This window comes from Cynoglossus semilaevis, chromosome 18 (assembly GCF_000523025.1).
Source record: "Cynoglossus semilaevis isolate Cse_v1.0 chromosome 18, Cse_v1.0, whole genome shotgun sequence".
Classification (NCBI taxonomy): Eukaryota; Metazoa; Chordata; class Actinopteri; order Pleuronectiformes; family Cynoglossidae; genus Cynoglossus; species Cynoglossus semilaevis.
Genome location: NC_024324.1, coordinates 7,496,970 through 7,519,537, shown reverse-complemented (window position 1 = coordinate 7,519,537; position 22,568 = coordinate 7,496,970). Strand labels below are relative to the sequence as shown.

Genomic DNA, 22,568 nt, shown 5'->3' with positions numbered 1-22,568 from the left:
TAGCAAACATAACAAAAAATGCATTACAGCCAACAGACATAGAGTTAAATCATAAAAGCCCAGTAACGGTGAATGAATAAATAAAGAGTTCCAGCTTCACAGGCTCATCCTTTCATCTCAACAGAATCAACGTTCTCCCTTTCTGCCCATCTTGTCTCAACAAATGGCGAAATAGCTCCTAAGTGTTACCTCACACTTGTTTGTGCACGTGTGCACTCGTTGGTGCACTAGATGCCAGTGTGTGCGCGTGTGTAGGAGTCATCAACTCTGGCTGCTGCTACTCCTATAGATATATAAAAAAAAACACCTGCCAGAGAAAGCTTTCCAAAGCTCTGGCCTGTCTGCTGCCGTGCGTCCATATGCACGTGCGTGCGTCTTGCTGTTGTTTATGTAGAACCCCTTGCATGAGTGCATTTCAGTTTACTTGCCAGATGTAGCTAATTTTGCACGGCACTTATAGATTGTCCAGTTTTTCTATTAGCCAGATGTGCATGTTGTTTTCATTGTTCATTACCAGAAAGCCAAAGCTTTGTTTGAATAAATATTGGTAGCCACCATTAGCATGTGGGCACCTGTGACTCAGTCGACTGTAGATATATGCAAAGGGCAACTTTTAACTTTATTCAAAACTAATATATGAAATGATAAAATATATACTGTAATATACATATTACATATAACAATAAAAAAGTATGAAATGCTAAAATAATTAAATTAACACAGCAGATAAGGAGCAGCAGCAGAGCAGCTGCCTCTCACCACATTGGAGAACAGATGTTCTCAGGCTGCATTGGCCCTTGCACCTCCTAATCAGATACAAAACCGACAGCTGAGTGTGGACACTGATTTATAATCCACTACTTTCCTACCGCCAAGACCCCCGACCCACCTTCACCATCTGCATCGCCTTCAATTCTTTACAGCGTCAGCACGGAGGTGTTGCTGTGGCAACAGCATCCCACTGCAGAGGCGAATCATCGATCCTTTTGTGTGACTCCGTCATGTAGTGCGTATTACTGTCATCCACTGAAGAGCAAGTGTAAATTGTCACACTTTGTCGCATAGTGATGAGCACAGGGCAGAGGCGTGGGACAGATGGAGGCTTTTTGATTGGCTAATAATCAAACCTTTCCAATCATATTGAGGCTTTAAAGCTGCTCCACCTGATCCTGCTGAGCCTGAGCTGAATCAATACTTTGGAAATCAGTATTTCTCTTCTGTGGGGAGTGAGGGCAGCGGTATAATGAGTAATAGTGAATCTTTGTTACGAAAAGGCTTCAGTAGTTGTTAAACTTTTGGAGCTTTTACTACCTTAACTTGTGGGACGACTTGTTTGTAGGTCGGTCTAGTAGAAGTAGGGCTGAGTCACAATCTTTGGTTAGTTTGTGAACTTATTCCAGTACTCTATGGATATAATAAACACCGGACAAAGGATTCAGCAGGTGGCAGGAGTGCTCACCAAATTTTTATTTCAGGTTTACACTAAACATGATATTAGCCAGATTCACTTTAGGAACAGGTATTTAAAACATTCATGATAAATAGGGATGGCTTTATCTGATACCCAGGATTGTTGATCTGATAGTGGTCAAAACTTTAGACCAATATCAGACACCCTGAATTGACTGCTGTTTAATTGTCTGCTGGGCTCTACTGTACATTCATCTAAGTCCTCATCTTGTTGCCAAACTGGGAGGAAAAATGACATGGGCAGTAAATAAGGGCTGAGGGCGTGGAGGGCAATATGATTGACTAAATGAATACAGTGTAGGAGGTGGTAGATGTGGACGTATCTAATAAGAGAAAGAAAAATGGGGGGAAAGGAGCGATTTCAGTTGGAGAATGATAGCCACGAGGCAGGAGCTAGGTCGGTTTGGAGGAATAACGTAGTTTGGCTGGAACTGACTGTAAATGTGGGTCTGCTTGTGTGTATGTGTAAAAAAAAAATACAAAATAACCAGCAGCTCCAGGGACCAAGAAAAGTTGATTCTAAATCCATTTTAAAGGGACACAAATGACCCTCAGGTCACTGCAGTCAGACAGACGTTCGGCACACACTGTCTTTATATCTGCTGCTGAGAAGGAGAGTTAGGTGAGAGAGATGGAGTGGACTGTCTGTCCACTAGCTTATGAAAAGTCCATTATTGTGCCCTTCTATCAGTTTGGACTCTCCCAGATGGACCCAGTAGTAAATGGACAGGACCATAGAGCTATAAGCTGAGATTTGATATAGGGCTAAGAAATAGATTGTGGGTGCGCAAGTGTGTGTGTGTGTCTGTGTTCAGTCGTAAGTAGTGAAAGAGCTAACAATAGTGACCCAGGCATGCCTTGGTGCCACCTATGTTTTTGTCCGTGCCATTAATTCACCACAGCTGTTTTCTCCACATTTTCATATGTACACACATGCATACACACACACACACACACACACACACACACACACACACACACATAGAGTCTCCTCTGCAGGCTTAAATCTCAGCTCAGTCTGACAAAGGAGCCTGTGGCTCTAACTGGCTCTGCCCCAATCCCCTTCCCCAGCCAGATGCTTTGTAGAGGCTAAAAACTGCTTTACTGCATGTGGTTTATTTATCAGCTATATTTACTTCCTATTGTGTCTGCGTGTGTGTGTGTGTGTGTGTGCACCGCATCAAGGTGTATTTAAGCATCGGTGTCATTGTTCCTCATGTGGTCAAAGGCTCATTGTGTTGTGTGCATTCAGTCGAATGTCTTTTTAAATTAGTAAAGAGAAAAATGAAAAAAAAAATCACAAGTTACAGTAAGCATTGTTATTAGGAACTGTTGGTTTTCAATCAGAGAAACAGTGATTCATAAATAACCGTAGATGTGACGCTGGGTTTTCATATTCCAGTAATGATCTGGATCGTACCACGCTGCCTTTGCTTGTTTTCTACGACGGTAAATGTCAGGATGCAGTGCTGAGTTGGGTCTGTAAAAACATTGATGTCGTACGAGGCGACTGCAGTTTTACCTGTGGCGCATCGGTGTCTGGTTTAATTGCTTTTACAGCAATAACGTTTACACGCACATTTACAAAATTGTGCTGAAGGTGTGAGTTTCTGCTCTGAAGTCTTTTTCATGTTGCAGTATACGAAAAAATGTACGAGATAAAAAAAAAAACAAAAAAAAATTATTTCCCTCTGCTGCAGATTGAGACGCACAAATTAAATATTCAAATATAAACTATAAACTATAAACTAATCAGTACGAACATCTAATTATTACATATATAGTTTTGTGTATACATATATACATACACATATAAACAAAAATATGCATTGATCTTGTTGTTCTTCGTTTTGCATAATTTAGCACTTCTATATATATTATATATGGTATAACTTTCTATATATATTCTATTCTATGGAAACATCTGAGGCACAGTTCAGTGACTATTTCTTGAAGTTTGGAATATTGTTTTAACTCTTTTTAACTTTAAACTTTAAAATCTTTCTTTCTACATTTTTGTGCAGACTGTCTGTATTATGACATCATAGTGATTTTTTTAGGCAACTGAAATAACTCTGTCACTCTGGGACACCTCATAACCCCTTTGACTGATCAACCAGTACATCACACGTTGTTCTAGAGTAGATACTGTCCAACCAAAACATTATGAACCAACATTTACACTAAGCCAGTCACCAGATGGTATGGATTAAAATAAAAAGCCGGATGGAAATATTGCTCGTTCAAACATCTGTTATTTCAGCTAATAAACCACAGAGTCACAGCAGCTTCAGGGAGAAACCATTTCTGATCATGTCCTCCTCCTCTCCTCTGTCAGGTGAGGGGACAGAAACTTTTAACTTCAAAGATTAAGTCACATGATGCAGGCGTCAGATAAAACCAAGATAGAGTATCGCGCTGCACCCTTGCTCCTGACCACTCACAGGATTATTGACTGGGCTCACGATTAGAAGTGATACTGCCAACTTTAGATGGAGAATTCCCCTGGAGATGGAGAAACNNNNAGTGGGTGAGGGGGAAAAAAAACCACAGAGATAAGAGAGGGCAAGACGTTTTGATGATGTGTGTGATGATGTGCCCATTAAAGTGCAGTCCAGAACATTAAACAATATAGTGGGTTTCCAAAGGTCAGTTCTCTCAGGGGTTTATCCATATTGATCTTTTACTTTCGATTGTGCTGGACTCCGCCGTGGTGTTCATCTAAATCTTCTCCTGTGCTGCAGAACTATTGGCGAGAGAGCTGGAAAAAAAGAAAAAGAAAAAAGGATGAGAAAGACAAGGGAGAGGAGAGAGGTTGAGAAATATAGAGATGGTGGAAAAGTAGTCATCACTGGTCATTTTATGTGAGACATTACTCCTCTGTCCTGCTTCACTGACCTCTGTGTCTTAGAAGCACAGCAGCGTAGGAGAAACACCCACACACGGGGTTTAATTTGTGCCAGATTCTGCCAGATAAATGATTCAGAAACTCCCCCATTGGGACCAGCACTTACTCTGTTGATCTCAAAATAAATCAATATATTTTCTCAAGTCTTAAAATTCCTACAGCAAAAAAAAAGTGACATCACATGGATTCCAGTCATTCCCAATGATGCTAACAATGGAGTTGGCTCTACTAGGACTCTGAAACAGTCAATCACTCTGTAATGATAATGTTTAGATACGGTCTTGGCAGATTTTTAGAGAAGCATCACTGAAACACCAGCTGCCAACGCAAGGAAATGTTATAACGCTGCCGCTCTAATTGTACTCAAAATGTTAACCTTGATACAGCCAGAACTTGTTCAAATCAAAGAAGGCTGTTGTCTTCTTGAAGAACACATAATTATTTTGTTTCGTTTTGTTTTTGCAATAAAAACACAATTTTGTTTTGCTGAAGACGTCCTTCATTTTTGTAGCTGACTGAATAAATGACTACATTTATTAAGAATATCAGTTAGATCAGGTTTGACTAAAGTGAATTGTCAAAAAAAAAAAAAACCCTGAAAACTTTTCTTGTTCATGTTTCAGAATCATATGACGATGACCTAAAGGTGAAGACCCAAAGACCACGATCAGCTGACCAGCCAGGTGTGTTTCAGGCACAAACAGGTGAGTTTTGCATGTGTGTTTGTGCACAGCCTGGAACAGAAGCATTGGACTTGACCTTTTACTCAAGAACATTTATTTAATCCTTAACATGCACTTGAACTTGTGGTTGACCACAAATGTGACTGAGGGAATGTATGATTTTATTTTGTGTGTGTGAGAGTAAAGAAAAGCTAAATAAGTAAAGGCATGTGAAAAGACAGCTTTATTCACTGGATGACATTTACACATGCACACAGAGCTGCCCTGTACATACATTATTAGGTTCTGGCTGGTTCAGCCACACCAGAATAGGTCATACACTAATTTTAACACGCTAACATATTCATGCACACCAAACGACACAGGCTTCCATATTCGGCACCGCTACTGAGGAAAGCCCCTGGCCTTGTCCTGTCCTTCCTCGCTCTTCTCCGCCTTCTTGCTTCTTGGTTTCCCGGAGGCCTGTACGATGAGCTTAAGCCCTGAATCATGGCATGTTAATAAAGATGTAATGCGATTAACAGACATGCAATTAATTTGATTTCCTTCTCTGCCTGGTGATGACTCTTTCTCCAAAGGACATGGCCCACAGAAACATTTTTTTTTCCTCTTGAGAAAGTAAAGAATGCATCACATCTTCACCGCAGAGCATCGAGCTAAAGCTTTTAAGCATAAGGTTTATACATGAGGTCATCATCTACAAGTTATTCAAGGCAAGTTTCCATCATGACAGTGAGTGTGTTGTTGCCTTGAAAAGCATCTTACAGGAAGATCACATACAGTGTGGCGTAAATCTACTGCAGCAGAGCTACCCAAAGATTGAGTGAAAAAGAAAGGATCAAATCAACAAAACCAAACTTGATATCCTCTGACTTTAAGCCGATTCCAGACCAAATAAAACCACAGACACTCCTTTTGGCCTCTGCGACCACTCAGCCTTTTTCTCATCTGCCATGTAATTGCCAGCTCTCCTCCTGACAATTGTATTGATTATGATTTTATTTGTCTTTCTATATCAGTTTGTTATTACTTTGCTGCTATAGCTGATGTAAAATATGATTCTTATATCCCAGTTAATGAAAAACCTGAGGACCGCTATCACAGATCAATAATAAATACATTTGGATCCTTCTGCTTTTTTTCAAAACGTAACTGAAAACACACTTAAGGGCTGCCACTGAAAAAGCTTTTCATATAGAAGTGTATTGTGGGCTTTCAGGTGACCCTGCAGCTGAGGAGTGGTCCCAATGGAGCGTTTGTTCGCTGACCTGCGGCCAAGGCTGGCAAGTGAGGACTCGATCTTGCGTCTCGTCACCGTATGGGACTCTGTGCAGCGGAGCCCTAAGGGAAACGCGCATGTGCAACAACACTGCTGCCTGTCCAGGTGATCCTGGGATCATCAGCTCAGGTACGTTGTGTAACCCAGTGATTCCCAACCACGTGGGAGATCAGTAGGTGTGTCGCGGAAAATTAGCCAATCTCCCAAAACTAGTATTTCTTGCAAATAATTTTTCTTTGTTTGTCAAAGCAATGAAATCCTCTTCCACTAGGTGGCAGCAGATGGTTATTAAAACTAAGAAAATATTATCAGAGCTTTTGAAGAAGATCTTTGTGTCTTTCTTCAATTCCTGCCAGTATATTAGCATTGTCTTCAACTTAACAGGAGTGAGTTTTTTAGAACATTACTTTATTTCCTCATATATATTTTTTGTGAGATTCTTGTTCGGTGGTGTGCTGTGGGGTTTTTTTTCTTATGATATGTATGTGCCATGGCCCAAAAAAGGTTGGGAAACACTGGTCCAACCGACACTCATGAACGCTCATTTCATTCACATACAGCTTAACTTGCTGTAGCTTCTAGTCATGGTGACCCCTTCAGGGTCCATTATCTGGTCCAAGAGGATTCCTTGTTGTCATGGAACACTTTATATAACATACATATTTACATGTATCTAGGGGTACTTGTTTTTTTTTTTTAATTTTTTGAGTTGCATATAAATGTGTTTTGCTTTCTGTCTATTATTTAATGAGTGCCTTATGTAATATCTTTCGTCGAGGACCTTGCAGCAAACACATTAATTGTTCATTTTTGTGTATATTATGTATTTACTGTGGCTCCAGACGAGTCAGTTTCGTGTCGCATACGGCGTTAAACGTAACGTCTTTGCTGCTGTATTTAAATGTCTTTTTAGAAAAAAACAACAAACAAAACATAAAGGCACAAGGGAAGCGACAGAAACATTTTCCTTCCCTGTTTGTGCATATGCTAATCTTGTTTTTATGCAAATGGACCGGAGCGATTTGTAGGTCTAAGTACCTCATTTTCCATTCTGTGTTGATATTAATATTCTCAGCTGTGCCTTTGATGGAATATTGGTGGCTGCGTTCTGTTCCGTTTCATGTTTGTTTATTTATTATATCACTCTTTTGATGTTTTTTTGACATGGTTCTTGAGATATATGTGGGCACTTGAGGGACGGCCAGGATGGGTTTACACCGATTTCACAGTGTCGCTGGAATTTGAGGTTGCCGGGGAAGAAGAGACGTTAAATTGTGCGATGCACTCCCTTCAATTTCTATCAAATTTTCATATAAATTAATATTATTTTATGCTAAGAGGGAGTCGACTTGATTTATCTTGTCTTTACTGCTGGACCTGGGGCACTTCGGGCACTGGTCTGATCAAAGTTGTAAAGAAAAACATTGTTCACAGAGCCAGAGAGAAACACAAGAAAATACACAGCACCGACGCTGCTACATGAAAGTTTTAAGATTTAGATCATCAATCCAAGAAGCTGCGGTCACTGAGTTGTTATTGCACCCAGTTTCTTTCATAAGCAGCAAAAAGGTCCACATCTTTTAGACAGTTTGTAGAGAAAGTTGTAAAGAAAAACATTGTTCACAGAGAATATACACAAAGAGAATAGTTCGTCCAATGGTGGTCGGGTGCTGTGGTCAGAGATGAGGGAAGCTGCAGAATGAAGAAAACAGAATCCATCTGCTCTTCAAAATGCCTGATAAAATCTTGCAGCTCATGGTTCAACACTTTCATTGGGTTATTTTTTTAACTATATTTTGCCGGTTTACGATCCGTCACAAATTAAACTCTGGAGATATAGGCATTGACTGGGCTTGTTTACTGCACTGTAAGAAGAAATGGTTCTCCAACTATTAAATGCTTCGGTCGGTATATCACCCAAGTAAATATGTTTATTTCAAATAAATGTAGAAAATGATAACTCGACAATCTGTTGAAGCCCGATTACTTGACTGTGCATCTGCAGCCTGCTGCAGCAGTCAACATTAAAGACGAATACACGAGACAGAAAACCAATAAGATAAAATCATTTCTTCAATTTTATTCACGGTTAAAAATGACAGTGATGCAGACAATCAATCCTAAGCATAGTCGTGCTCTTGACAAGGCAAACAAGACAGTGAGTGGTGGACAAAAAGTATCTTTATCTTCTTTTTGGTGTACGGGGTGTGGGGGATGCTGCAATTAAACATCCGCTCCAGGATATGACTTTGTTGACAGTGCAAAGTGAAGTCGTACCCTCTGGTTTGTTTTGTTTTCCTTCTGTTCATCTGCCACAGAGTAAGTGACATTTAGAACGTGTAGCAGAATAATCGTGCATAATGAATACACATTGTCCAGGTCAGTGAGTAGTCACATGCTTCAGTGCGGCACCACAAGAAATGGAGGACGCACACATGCAGGGAGACGTGGGCCCACAGCCTAGAAACCAGTCTGTTCGTATACGGTGGAATTAGACAGTAACAATAATATTTAACAATAATAATATGATATGGTGCATTTTTACTAGACATATCAGGTGACACCATCTGAATTCTAGACAAGCCCACAAGGGGTCACGACCTCAGGATTGTTGATGTCTTATTGATGCATGATGCCCTGAGCTACATTAGAGTGCAAATGTAAGTATTTCCAATACTTTTCCTCAAAATACTCTTAGGTCTCTTAACTTCAGAGCGCTGGTATGATATTGCAGGTCCTTATTTTGAATCCGCTAACATTGCCAGTCAGTCAGATCTGGAGATTCCTCTTGGACAAGATGTGGAACGTCTTCAAATAACCAACACAGTCCTCTTGCCAAGTTCTAAACTGCATCATGAAAGGACTTAGAACCTGCACACACACGTACATAACTTGCCGACCCACTTGGCAAAGACAGCTAAGAACAGGGGTGCGTTCCATTTATAGAGCACTGCTGCCTCTCCGTTAGCTGTTGCACACTATTAGCATAGGGAAGATAATGTTTATTCTGGCCAACAGAAAATTTTTGCCAACTGCAAATTGAATTTAGGTTCTTGTTACCAGGTAGCCAATATTGCAGTTTAACTTTAATCCTCGAGGTGCTGTCGTCCATCTTTATTCATCTGCCCAATTGTACTTCAAAATCAGAGCTGTTTAAAGCCCAATTTTATGGTCTAAATGATTGGTTTTGCCCAGTCAAAATTCAGATGCTCTATATGAGGTGGAAAAAATAAATAACACAACTGAGTTGTTGTTTTTTTGTTGATTTTGTCTGCTGTTATTGTATTACGGAGAGGTCTATTTGACTGCAGGAGATTTAACAACTCAGATTTACTTCTCAGAAATCTGCTTCACTTTGAGTTTTTTTTTTTTCATTATCGTTGTCATGACTTTAATTTATGATGATTTGATTTAAAAATATAATATAATATTTACTCAGAATCCTTTAGTCATGGCAAATCTCAAGGGGATGCCAAAAACGTCAAAAAAAAAAAAAAAAACCCAAGTCCTCTGTGTTATGGCTGTAGAACAATAACAACAGAAAAATGGAGTTAGTTTTTCCTGGATGTGACATTTGTTCTTTGGTCAGTTGTTAGATGAGCAGAGAACCCTGAGCAATAACAATCTGCAGAGTGACAGACTCGTTCAGAGTGACAGCAACGTTAGGCATCGGAGAATAAGCCTGAATGATTCACTTTAGAGGGTAAGACGCCCAGAAGTCGTACTGTGGGCGTCCATTAGCGATCGTGGCTCATGGCTGAAGGTTGATTTGTGGCGGACTGGCATGTGACCTTTCTGGTTGATGATGACTCGACACATTGCTGTATTTCCTCCTCATCTGTCATGTGTCTCTGATCCCGACAGGCAGACCTGTGAGAATGTGCATTTTAGTTATGCAAAAGTAAACCATGGCCTCTGGTTAGTATGAAGTCAGACTTTGTGTGTGTGTGTGTGTGTGTGTGTATGATGGTAAAGTGAATTGCAGATGTATCCTATAGTACTACAGCAGTACTTCTGACATTTACTAGTTTGGGCTGTAGATTAACTGGACTTAAATATTCTGTGAGTTACTCACTGGAATACATTAAATTTAAGTTTGGAAATGTTGAATACATGTATAGGATTTTTTCAGCATATTGTTACAGTGCAGTAAAGTATCAGCAAATATATTTTGGTCTGAATAACTAAGATTTTAGTTTTTTAGGATTATTATTAATTCATAAAATGCTACTACTTTATTATTATTTATGGCATATTGGCATTATATATATAGTATATTATATGAACATTATAATATATATTTTTTAAAGATTTTAATATATATATACATTCTAATGATAATTTAAATATTAAGAATTTATTAGGTGATTATGACTTTTTCCCATAATTGAGCAGCCCAGCCCATATGGGGTGAATTTGGCAGAGCTATGTCTCGTAGACATTCCCAAAAAACATGCCTGGAATAAGTTATTCTTCGTGTGTGGCTTGGATCTGCTCATTTTAGATTCAAATTATAAATTGATTCTGGACTTTTAGGTGGAGTATCACAATATTTTATCTGTTGTTGCCTCAAAAGTGTCTCTCCGTGATCTTTCTCATTACAGCCATCCACTCTAGTGTATTATTTAACATGTGAGGACGTGATTTATGCATGTTACATATATATGTATCACTGTTTCCCATGTTTGCACATTCCGATGCTTCCCTATCCCTTCTCTCGACCTTCTGCTGCTCCTCCACTGAAAACCTCCTTCATAGTGTAGATTCAATTATTTATCAGCATGACTTATTCAGCTGTACTCAATACAGGACCGGCAACCTCCATGCTGCTGTTTCTGACTTTCACTCCCTCCGTCCTTGTGCACCCACCTCCTGTGATGTTTTCCTTCCACCTCCTTCCTTGAACCCCTCCTGGCCAACGTCTCTCTTTCTTCTCTTCTTCGTCACCTGTCTGTCGTACCGCATGTATGTAAACCTAATTAAATTGTTTGCTGATTTTATTTTTTTTAAATGGCCCATAATCATTTATGTTGTCATGTCATCTTGTAGATGAGACTTTTTTTTTAACCGGGGTGTCAGTTCCGTTTTACCTGTGTGGATGCGTTTGCTTGTAGGATGTAATCACTGTCAGCCAGACACAGAGGAGATCACTGAAGGCCAGCACTAATTAAAATCACTGGCTTTAACTCATGCACATTGTCTAGTCAAGTTTTCTGGCAGGTAAATAAAGGGAAATATGTTTGTCTGTTTGAATCCGATATAAGAGTCAATATAAAAGAGAAATGGGTTGAACAAGGACATTTATGTGTGTGTTCTTTTATAATTTGCTTCTCTGAAGACGAGTTCAGCAAACATATCAAATTCATGTTTCTAAGATTTGAGGGTCAGTTGTTAGACTCCATTCTCTTTCATGTGCAGTATTAACTCCTTCCTTCTTTAACTGGAATGTGCTTTGACTAAATTTTTATTTCTCTCTCATTCTCTAACCCCTCTTCGCCGGCAACGTGACACCCCTCCCCACCCCCCACCCCATTTTCCCGACTCCTCATCCCCATCTTGTGTGTTTGTTTGTGCATCGTACCCGCCGGTGTTTGCAGTGCATGGGCTTTGGGATGAGTGGTCGTCATGGAGTCTGTGCTCCGTGACCTGTGGGAGAGGCTCCAGGACACGAACCAGGAAGTGTGTAAATGGAGGCGGGGCTCTGGCCTGCAGACGGCCCGAGGTCCAGACCAAACTCTGCAACATAGCAGTGTGTCCTGGTTAGTACCATCTCCATTTACATTCAACATCCACTCACTTCTTCTTTAGCTTCATGCTTTGGCTTGTTTTATCAGTCGTTAGCAAAGGTAAGGTCATGAGCACATCACATTGAAAACATTGTAACATTTCTCTACATTGCATGTTGGCTTGTATATTTTAGCAGTAAAAATTTAAAATGAAAAAACTTTTATTACAGTTATTTGATTGGCTAAAAAAATGGCCCCTAATTGGCTGGTGAAATGCAGGCCTATGACTACTGAAAAGGAGTTTGTAAACTCAAAATCAGATGGATGACTATAAATGATCTAAGTTAAAGGAAGTCTTTGTAAATGAACTGCATCCAGAAAAATTGGGGAAAAAAAGCTGCATTTTTACAATCCTGGTTAAAGTTTAACAAATGATAACCGATGCTGGCTGATCATCAGTTGGAAATGATTTGCAGCTTTTCTAGCATTTCCCATTTTGTCATGGTGTTAATGTAGCGTAGTCCTCATCTTTCCAGCCTCCTCTGATTTATATCCATTTTCAAACTCTCACTAAATCATCCTCCAGGATCATTGCCCCACACAGTCTGCAGGTTGGACTACAACGATTTCTTCATAGTTGGTTGGTCTAGACTTTTTTTGTGCAGTCTTGCGGCCAGTTCCTGTACTTGTTTTGAAGTTCTTAGGGCTTAGATTATTTCTAAGTGAGTAAGTTTTGTTTCACCAAATTGTATTCATTGTAAAGATGTGACTCATTGCCTAACACTGGTGATTGGGAATTGTTCCTACATGGTAGAGGCCACATTGTGGTCACACACTGACCATAGTGATAACAATGTTTGACCACAGCACTTGTATGCATTTTAGAGTGAAAAAAAGGATAACTTCTCTATGCAAATTGTTGTATTAGAAAACTTAGGGAATTAATATTCCACTGAAAACAAATAAGAAAAATAGATCAACTGGTGCAGAGAGTGTTTTGCATCTAAAAGCCTCAGGCAACAACAATGCTAGACGAATGACCAGATGAACATCTAGAAGACTGTGTTCACAACATTTGTTCAGTTTATACATCTACATACTGCAGTATTAGCTGCATAAAAACTGTCTTTACATGAACTTTGACCTTGAAATTTAGAGATGTTAAATTATTTGTTGGGATAATCTCCTCCAAAGTAATTGTGTGTGAAAAAGATAGGTAGATAAGTGTGATAAATACATAAAAACATTTCTGTTTGTTGCTTTCCTTTTCGTTTAAAAGAGACAAATTTATTCTGAATTAGATTGAAATGAAGCCGTAAATGGACTCAGACATTAGATGTTGGGCAACACTCTCCTTAATGAATACCTGGTTTTCAGTACTTGGAGACGAGATGTTTGTTTGTAAAAATCCTCACAATACAAGTGCTTTTTTTTACCAGAGAAAAAAAGTATGATTACTGCATCTGCCACTGCACTGCAGATGAAACAATACTTTAACATCCTTTGAGCTTTCTCAAGGTGTGTAGTTCCGAGGGTTTGATCCATGCATTTACTTATTTATGCTTAATGGTTGTATACCAATTAGAGTCCAGGTTATAAAAGTCGTCTTTTCTGAATTGGAAACATGTGCCCTAATAAAATTGACACCCAGCAAATTTTCCCTGTATGCTTTGCTGCAGTAGATTTACAGCTACACACTTTAAGAAGATGTACAGCCGTGTGACGGTGCAGTGTCAAACCATGCACTTCCATATTTCCCCTCTCTCTTCCTATAACCAACACATACATGAGTACATATACATATACACATACAAGCTGCAGATTTCATTGCAACAACCATGGCATCGCATAAAAGCAAGTGGAAAAAAGTCTTCCATGAATTATTAATTTGATCACATCAGACCTTTTTGTTTTTGAGGTTTCGATCTGCAACAACCACTCAGAGACTCCCGTGTGGGCAGAGCGCTGTCTAGACCTTGTCTTCAAGTTTCTCCGCGCCTACATTTGTCTCTCTCATGGAAAAATAAACAGGTCATAGCAAGGCGTGAGTGAGGATTAATTATGATATGTTAATCATGGAGAGATACCGCTCTACCTTGGTTAATGAAAGCCAAAGTTTGTGTACTCTTTTAAAGTCATTTTTCATAGTCTTGTGTTTTTACTGGAGCTCTGGTCTTTTTTGAAAAATGGCTTGAACTAGGTTTAATTTGTGCTTTTCTTTGTTAAACTTCTGCTAGTTTTCACTTATGACAATGGTATTTGAAAGGTATTGAAGCAGGCAACAGGTTTAGAGTAGATATTGTTGCCATTAAAAGCCCCTATTGTATGTGTACTTCTGTATTTGTCACTTGGACCATAAAGTTCTCTCATGCAGCGAACTACTGTGTCAGAAACTTCTCGTTTTACTTGCACGGCCTGAAAAATATTATTCCGTTGTTGCAAATAATTTTTGGTTGTCTATGTGACAGTGGCAGTATATATATATATATATATATATAGATAACTACAACACTTTCTTTCTTCAATTCCTGTGAGTTCATTAGCATTGTGTTCAGCTAAACAGGCTGCCGTTGCACACTGAGGAAGTATAAGTATTGTTAGTAAAATAAGAAGACTCTAGTAACTCTTGTAGTTACTAGAAGATTTATATTATGTTATATTGGATATTTACAATGTTAAATATATACAGTGGCTCGGTGGATAAAGGTTGGGAATTAAAGACTGAAGGAGACCAGCTTCCAATATTCAGCATGTGAAGTGTGCAGATTTACTTTTTATTGCTCATTTTCCTTATTGTGATTAAACCTGCACTATTAATATTATATTTACTCCTTGAAGTGAAGAAAAAAGTTGTGTAAAAAATTCTTCTTTGCAGTTATTATCACTGAGAGAGTTAATGAAATGTTTTACTGTATGCTTTATTGTCCCGGAGTCTCTTTGATTTTTATGGCGAGCGACTTCACTGTTTTGGTTCAGTCTCCAGAGTCTCACCAATCTTGTTACCTTTCACAGGCAGCATTTATCTACTAAATAAAATATGATGCCCAGCCTGTGGGCGCTACGGAGTCAAAATAGAGTCAATCAATTTGTGTTTATTTTCATGTTTATTTCTGCACATTTAATAGACAAGTGTTCTGGACTGATTTCAGTTCTTTTCTGCCTTGCTGTAAAAGAGGATGAATGGAAGAGAAAGCAGTGAGGCTGTCATGTCAATAGTCGAACTGGAGAAACAGCACTGAGAGTGACATTGGACATATTCCTTTCAATTTGTTTGTGTCTAGGAATAAACAAGGTAATGTCTGTATAAAAGTTTTATTATACGGTGGAGGTGTATTTCAAATACTTTCTCTTTGCTTGTTATTCAGTAAAACCAAATATTATGAAGATTTCAGTAGTTTTCAGCTGCAGCTATAATATATTTCTAATGAAACACCTAACTTAGTCTAGTATATATTGGCTGCATATGCAGGGCTAATGTATTTCTAGGATTGTTTTGGCAAATCATATTGAATAATCTATTTAAAGTCCTAATTCTATAATATAGAAACTAGATATAAAATGTATTAATATCTAAATCATAACATAAGGTCGGAAATACCTGTCTTGATTGGAGTGGACAGTAGAGACTTACATGCAAAAAAGTGGCGTGCAATGTATATATTGTGCTGAGACTTGGTTTACTTTACTACTTTACAGTAAATAAAATCCAACATGTGTATTTAACTTGTACCGTTTTGCAAGGCAATTCAATGATTGGCAGACAACAGCAAGATGACTACAGTAAAACACTTTCCAGCCAATGACATGCTGCGGTTCACAGGTGTTACAATAAGCCAATCAATGTAATCAACAGCGCTCGGTGCGTGCGTGCGTGCAGCCGTTTTGCAGGATATTACAGCAGAAGTGCGGACCGAGGCTCGTGCATATCTCACCAAGCCAAATTAAAAAATATATATGCGGTTTGTTTAAGCTCGAATGGCTGTCGGGGTGATATGCAAACAGACTGGGTAAATACGTTGGTTCAGCTTTTGCGTCTGCTTTTCTATCCGTCGCACAGTACCTGCCGCTGTTACTGTAAACTGTAATTCATTTCTGCTCGTGGTCTTTGTATATATGCATAGAGTTTTTGTTCAGACGTGTAACTTTATTTACTTTCTCTTATCTCTATTTTCTTTTTTCTCCAATCATCGTCGTTGCACCTGTTAAATCCCATCTACCTCCCATCTCTGGTTCCAGTGGAGGGCAGGTGGTCGGAGTGGGGGCTGTGGTCCAAGTGCAGCGTCACCTGTGATGTAGGAACTCAGCAGAGGCAGAGGCGCTGCGGCGCGTCCGTGCACGGCTGGGCCGAGTGTAAGGGGCCCCATCAGGAGAGCAGGGAGTGCACCAACCCTTCATGTAGTGGTGAGTATATAAAATGATACATTTACAGGGAGGTTAACACAGCATTTTAAGACAAAATTTGTTTAATACAGTTATGGAAACGTTAAAAATGTCCATCTTTGCAGAAGCAAGTCCTGAAATTTTTTAATTTTTTTGGTTTGTATTTCTGTTTGGCAAAAAAATAAATTGAAATGTTCTTTCAAACTTCAAATTATTAATACATTGAAAAAATTGAACAGAACTAAATGCTTTAAAAATTGTATCAAATCAAAACATCTTGTGTTTGACTTCCTAACACAATAATGCTACTTTTGTGATTTTCTATTTGCTCATTTGCATTTTGTGGTTGGAGGGATGGTCATGGTGGGATTAGGATTCATCCTAGAACATTTTTTTCAACTAATAATCTTAAAGGTGACTCTTGTTCCGACTCTTTTTTGTATGTAATATTTTAACAATAATAATGTTTTGTTACTTTTCAGGTGGAGGTAATTGGGCCAGCTGGAACCACTGGAGTCTCTGTAGCAAGACATGTGACTCCGGCTTACAACGTCGCTTCAGGACATGTGAGGACACCGGTGCAGAGGGCCTCCCTTGTGATGGCTCAGGGGAGGAAGTCCGCTCCTGTAATGAGAAGAAGTGCCCAGGTCAGTGCTGCTGTTGTGACCAGAAAAAAAGGTGGAAAATCCACATATAAACATCTTTGTATTCTTTTAGAGGTTCATCATTTGGTGTGTGTGTGTGTTTGTGTGCACGATCAAAATGCCCACACACAGTATCTGTCAGGCTGAACTGAGTGGATTTACAGTGCGAGTAAAAGCCGCAGCCGTAGTTTCAGAACAGCGCCTGTCTCATCTTTTCTGCCCCGTGTTTGTGTCCCTGTCAATTCACACAGCCATCCGTCTCTGGCTCTTTATTGATTTATTTGAATTTTTTTTATTTAATGTCCTTGCCATGTGGCGCTTGTCTTTTCCCCTCTGTTTACTTGTTTACCTACTTTGCCCTCGCGCCACTCCGTGCATTAATTAGGTCGACAAAATGCAAATGACAGATTTCGCTGATTTTTCACAAAGCGTAAAAACAAGACAAATACGCTGCTCGATAAAATTGAAGTAACACTTTGTCATCGCTTGCCGAACGGTAAGACACCGGTATTTAGAAGTAGAAGTCTGACCACTTGGTCAGCAGAAGTGTTTGTGGATTAGGTTCACTTGTATTGATGCGAGTTATCAATGTGTGAGGCGTAAACAACACCAAAGACAAAGGGTGAGCGGCTGCTGACGAATGCTCCATCTGTGTTTATATGACAAGTTCTAGCACAACCAGGCATCTGCAACCCACTCCTGTTGTCTGAGTGGGAGTTAACAAGTTTTGGTTTATTACCCGGTTTTCAATTCCATCCCAGAAATTAAGTTGTCGTACAAGGAGCCTACATAATAAAGGTTGAAGAGCATTGACCTGGAATCAGGAACAGGATCTGGTATCGTGTGAGGTGACTGCCACTGCCCCACTGATTGACCTCCATCTCAGTGACCAACACAGATCAGAGGGATTGATGTTTAATTGCCAGCCACTGGCAGCAGCCTATAATGAAAAGATATTCAAATCTTGACAAAGAGTCGACAGCCTGGAGATGCTGAGGGAAATATGATGCTTCTTTTGGCGTGGTCAGATGGGTGGCACAGTGGGCTTTAAAAAGGAGTCCAACTGGATGACGTCTGGTCCACTTCACTCATCTTACACACAAACTCTATCAGACAAAAAAAAAACAGCTATACAAAAGAAAAAAAAAAAAAAAGACCAGGGGACAGAAGGGATAGAAACAGCCATGCCAAGGAGAAATAATCCAACTGAATAAAAGCAGTTGAAGGAGAGGACACATAACAGGAGCGAACATCTGACAGTTATTAACTCCATGAAGAGAACTCCGCAACTGGAGTGAATTCAAAAAATGACATCTTGGCCTTTTCTCTGCTGGATCAGTAATAACATACTCACTTTTGGCGTAAAAGCTGAAGGACGTTTAGCTCGATAGTTTTTGTCCACATTCCAACTTTTGTTGTTGTTTTTTTTTTGGACAGTAGCCAACTTCTGCAGACTCCCAGATCTGACATCTTGACAAGAAGCAATTTAAAGATTATTTTTTCACTTTCCTTAATATTTGGTGTGAAATGCAGAAATGCCATGTGAATATAAACTGAAGAGAACTGAATTCCACCGTCTTCACCAAGCAGCGTGGCACTATAGGCATGTAAACGTGAACAAAGCTGTCTGCCAAAAAAACAAATATGATGCTACATGCCCATATGTTCTCACATTTGTCTCTGACACTTTCAAACAATACATTTTCGGATGCAGCCTGCAGCAGGAACCAATGGTTTTCTGAAGTTCCTACATGTTGCCATTGCAGGGAGAACACTGTATCTTGTTTTCCCTCTCTCTCTCTCTCTCTGTGTGTGTTATCCTCTCTTTGCTCTTCATCACTCCTCTCTCGCCTGCCCCCCTCGGAATATCTTCAGAGTGTCGAGCGCCATTTTTTCATCAGGCTTATGAAAAAGAAGGGAAAACACAGAAGAATAAAAAGAGGTGGTGAGATGAAGAGGGAGTGAGATACTGTACCGAGGCAGTGACACTGACAGAGAGCACTGAGAAATGTACAGGGGGGGATAGGATTTGGAGCTGGTGCAGAAGAACATTGATTTGAATCTTGTTTTTGTGCTTATCTGTCTCCTCTTTTTTTCTGTCAGCGAGAATGTGAGAGTGTATGGTGATTTTTCATCTGCCGTGAGCCCTGCCACACTGTTCTTCCCTCACTCCTCTCTAACTGTCTTTTTCGCCCAAAATCTGCAGCTCCGCATGAGATATGCAAAGAGGAGCACCTGCTTTCGATGTCGTGGAAGAGAGCCTCAGCCGGGGAAACTGTCTACAACAAGTGTCCAACTAATGCCACTGGTCAGTAATATTATGTGCCCTGTGGCTGCACCGCTGTTAGCTTTGGGATTTGATTGTGTTTGCAGAGTTTTCACAACAGTGAGTTCAGCCGAAAGCAGAAGACCGTCGGTGCAGAACAGACAGTAGAAAGTGTTTGGCTCTTCCTCTTTTTATGAGAGCTTTGTTTGTCTAAGAAATCCATGCTGCTCTTTGTTGTGGCGCACAAGCAGGTAGACGACGCCTAATGTATAATTTCTAACAGAGCTGCAGGAAAAACACCTCATTAGAACAATGAAAATTGTATTCAGGGTACGGATAAACAGTTTTCGGTTAAATTTAACGGAGTTCTCCTCAGACTGTTTTATTGTGTTTATTTTAATATTTATATTTTTATTTTGGGATACTCACGGTAGTCAGGAATCCATGCAACATGGTACTTTTAATCACCACAGCAGACCTGCCCTGGTTCACTGCTGTCAGAACCAATCAGTGTGGATCGTTACACTGTTTCTCAAACAGCAGGCTGCCAGTTTTATTTTTCTGTTCGCTTCCACAAACAGAACACAGAGCAAACCATTTTTAAATATTCTCCTACACATATTAAGCTGAGAGTGAACATATTTCATCATTTTACAATGTTGCAGTTTATTTCCGTTTATTGTTTAATGGTAAGTACATGTTTGAGCAGTGGTTCTCAAAATATAGTTCGTGTTGCATTGGCGGACCTCTGGCTTTCTCTGTTGGGGTCTAGAGGAATTTTATTTTGATTTGGTATTCATTTCTTTTAAACAGTGTTGTCAAAATATTAACATAAAATATAATTAAGGGTTGAAAAAAATGTGAGCCAAATATTTAAAACCTGAACTCTGTGGCTGCAAAGAAAAATCAGTTCTTCCAATTAAAAATATCTCTTAACAAATTTCAAGAAGCTTGTCAAAATAAAAATGAACTCTATTGAGAAGATGAGTGGAAAACTTCCTCTCAGTGCCCTAAATAAAATATAAAACGGTGAACTTCAAATTTGTTTTCATTTTTAGAATTTTTCTTTTTTTTTCCCACCTGGTTTGTGAGAATATTATTATTATTATAATTATTATATACATACACATATATGGCATTATCTTTCCTTTATATTTCTTGTTTCTTTTCTTCATTTCATACTAAACTTTTATTCTGTTCTCTTTTCTTTCAGGGTCTGCTAGTCGTCGTTGCATGCTGGACAATAACGGAGTTGCTTTCTGGGGTCCTCCGAGCTTCGCCAGATGCGTCTCACTTGAATATAGATATTTACATATATCTGTAAGTAACCCTTCTACAAAGTGTTTAAAAAGCCCCGGAAGCTTCTTCCCTACGGTTATGGTTTCTGCTGTTTCATCAACAGGAATGTTTATGCTTGTGCGAAAGAAACGTTTTCACTCAGTGGTTGCGGTCTCCAGTTTAGCATTTAAATGCCTGTCTCATGAGTATAAAAGAAAGCGAAGCCTCTGTGTGTTTTTAAAGACCTGTATTTATCTTTATTTTTAATTAAACTTTTTTTCTGTTAAGACTACATCAAATTAGAGGCATCACTTGCCTTGAGGCCTGCAGGTTTCTTTAAATGATCTTTCCAGAGCTTTGAGCTCACATCTATTGATGCAGAGGGTGAAAGAATGTGTTCCTCAGACGTAGTGTTTCCTGTCCCTGTGAATTTCAACCTTTTTTTGTCTCCTTGATAACGGCAGAAGGACCTAGGGGTCAGCCGACTGCTCGTCTTGCGTCACGTCCAAGCTTTCATTAACACCACGAGTCAATAATTAATTTTCTCTGATTGCTATAATCCTCAGCTCTTCAAGGTCCCCTGCCCTCCGCATCCATTTTCACACACGCTGAATTCAAACTCTCTTGCTTTTCATATCTTTCTGTAAAAAGGATGAGTACTGACACCTGACTGAGATTGCTGCCGGGCTTGTTTGTGCTCACCTTTTTTTTAAACACAGGCACAACAAATTTCAGCTGTGTAAATACAGGCTCGACTCTCATCCCAACATACGACTGTAGACACTTTTACCAGCTGCATTATCCCGGCGACAAAAACCCAAAGCGACACTTATTCTGTCTCTTTCATGTCACAGTTACGAGAGCATCTCGCGAAGGGTCAGAGGACCCTGGCCGGGGAGGGCATGTCTCAGATCGTACGGAGTCTCCTGGAACTGTTGCAGAGGAGGAGCTACTACAGTGGCGACCTTCTCTTTTCCACGGAGATCCTGCGAAATGTGACGGACACCTTCAAAAGAGCAACCTTCATCCCAGCTCCCGACGACGTGCAGGTGAGCGGAGCGCTAACCTCACATCTGCACAATTAAACCGTGAACAGTTTCACACGGATATACCTTTGAATTATTATAATAATGCAGGGCACGTGTGTCAAACTCAAGGCCCGGGGGCCAGATTGGGCCCTTTGACTGGCCCATGAAACGATGCCCATGTCCTTGTTATGAATTCTTGTTAGTACATACCAGTGTATTCACTGCATTAAGTATCAGTGTTCATGTGAGCAAGTATTTCCTCTTTCACGGTCTGTGCATTTTTTTTATTATCTTTTTTTTTAAATACAGCATTTACAGGATTCTCTAGTTGCAACCAACGTTTACAGGACGACAATGAGTGTAACATATATTGCTCGTTAATTCCTGTTTTTCCTGTTCTGCACTTACTGTGTTTTTTTTGGTTGTATTTAGAAATTTTTCCAGATAGTCAGTCTCATGTTGGACATAGAGAATCTGGAGAAATGGGAGGATGCACATCAGGTAAAGTCCTGCCCTTGTCTTGCTTCAATACTTTACAATTGTCCCTGGCCGTCTGCTTCACTGGGTGCTGTCCTTATGTGCATTAGTATAGCTATGAATGTGTGTGGCTCAAACACTGCCCGTGTACATACACATACAGTATAATTTTTCATTATTACGAACATAAAAACACACCTGTTCAATAAACTCAGTCCTCGCCTATTAATCACATTTAACAACTATGCGTTTTTGTGACCCGTTGTGATGCCCTTGATTTGAGGTGTGTTTACTTGCCATCTGGACACAATAAACGTTCAGGCCACTTTGATATCACATCCAGCACGGCGGTGGTTTGCCACCACCCCGGAACACAACTGTTGGTCTAAATAATTGCATTAATAAAAATGTTTAAGTGGCTTAAACGTG

At 39.6% G+C, this 22,568-nt stretch overlaps 1 protein-coding gene across 4 annotated transcripts in view; it reads left to right on the top strand.

Annotated features, from left to right (window-relative positions):
- The window catches only part of adgrb2 (adhesion G protein-coupled receptor B2), a 165,683-nt gene that overhangs the window by 64,473 nt on the left and 78,642 nt on the right, over nucleotides 1-22,568 (top strand). For all 4 annotated transcript variants that reach the window (XM_025065396.1, XM_025065397.1, XM_025065395.1 and 1 more), the window contains 9 exons: nucleotides 5,002-5,082; nucleotides 6,281-6,469; nucleotides 11,938-12,099; nucleotides 16,303-16,467; nucleotides 16,929-17,093; nucleotides 19,297-19,398; nucleotides 20,570-20,676; nucleotides 21,489-21,683; nucleotides 22,095-22,163. In XM_025065396.1, coding sequence (XP_024921164.1) covers nucleotides 5,002-5,082; nucleotides 6,281-6,469; nucleotides 11,938-12,099; nucleotides 16,303-16,467; nucleotides 16,929-17,093; nucleotides 19,297-19,398; nucleotides 20,570-20,676; nucleotides 21,489-21,683; nucleotides 22,095-22,163 — 1,235 coding nt within the window. The remainder of the gene's footprint in view (nucleotides 1-5,001; nucleotides 5,083-6,280; nucleotides 6,470-11,937; nucleotides 12,100-16,302; nucleotides 16,468-16,928; nucleotides 17,094-19,296; nucleotides 19,399-20,569; nucleotides 20,677-21,488; nucleotides 21,684-22,094; nucleotides 22,164-22,568) is intronic.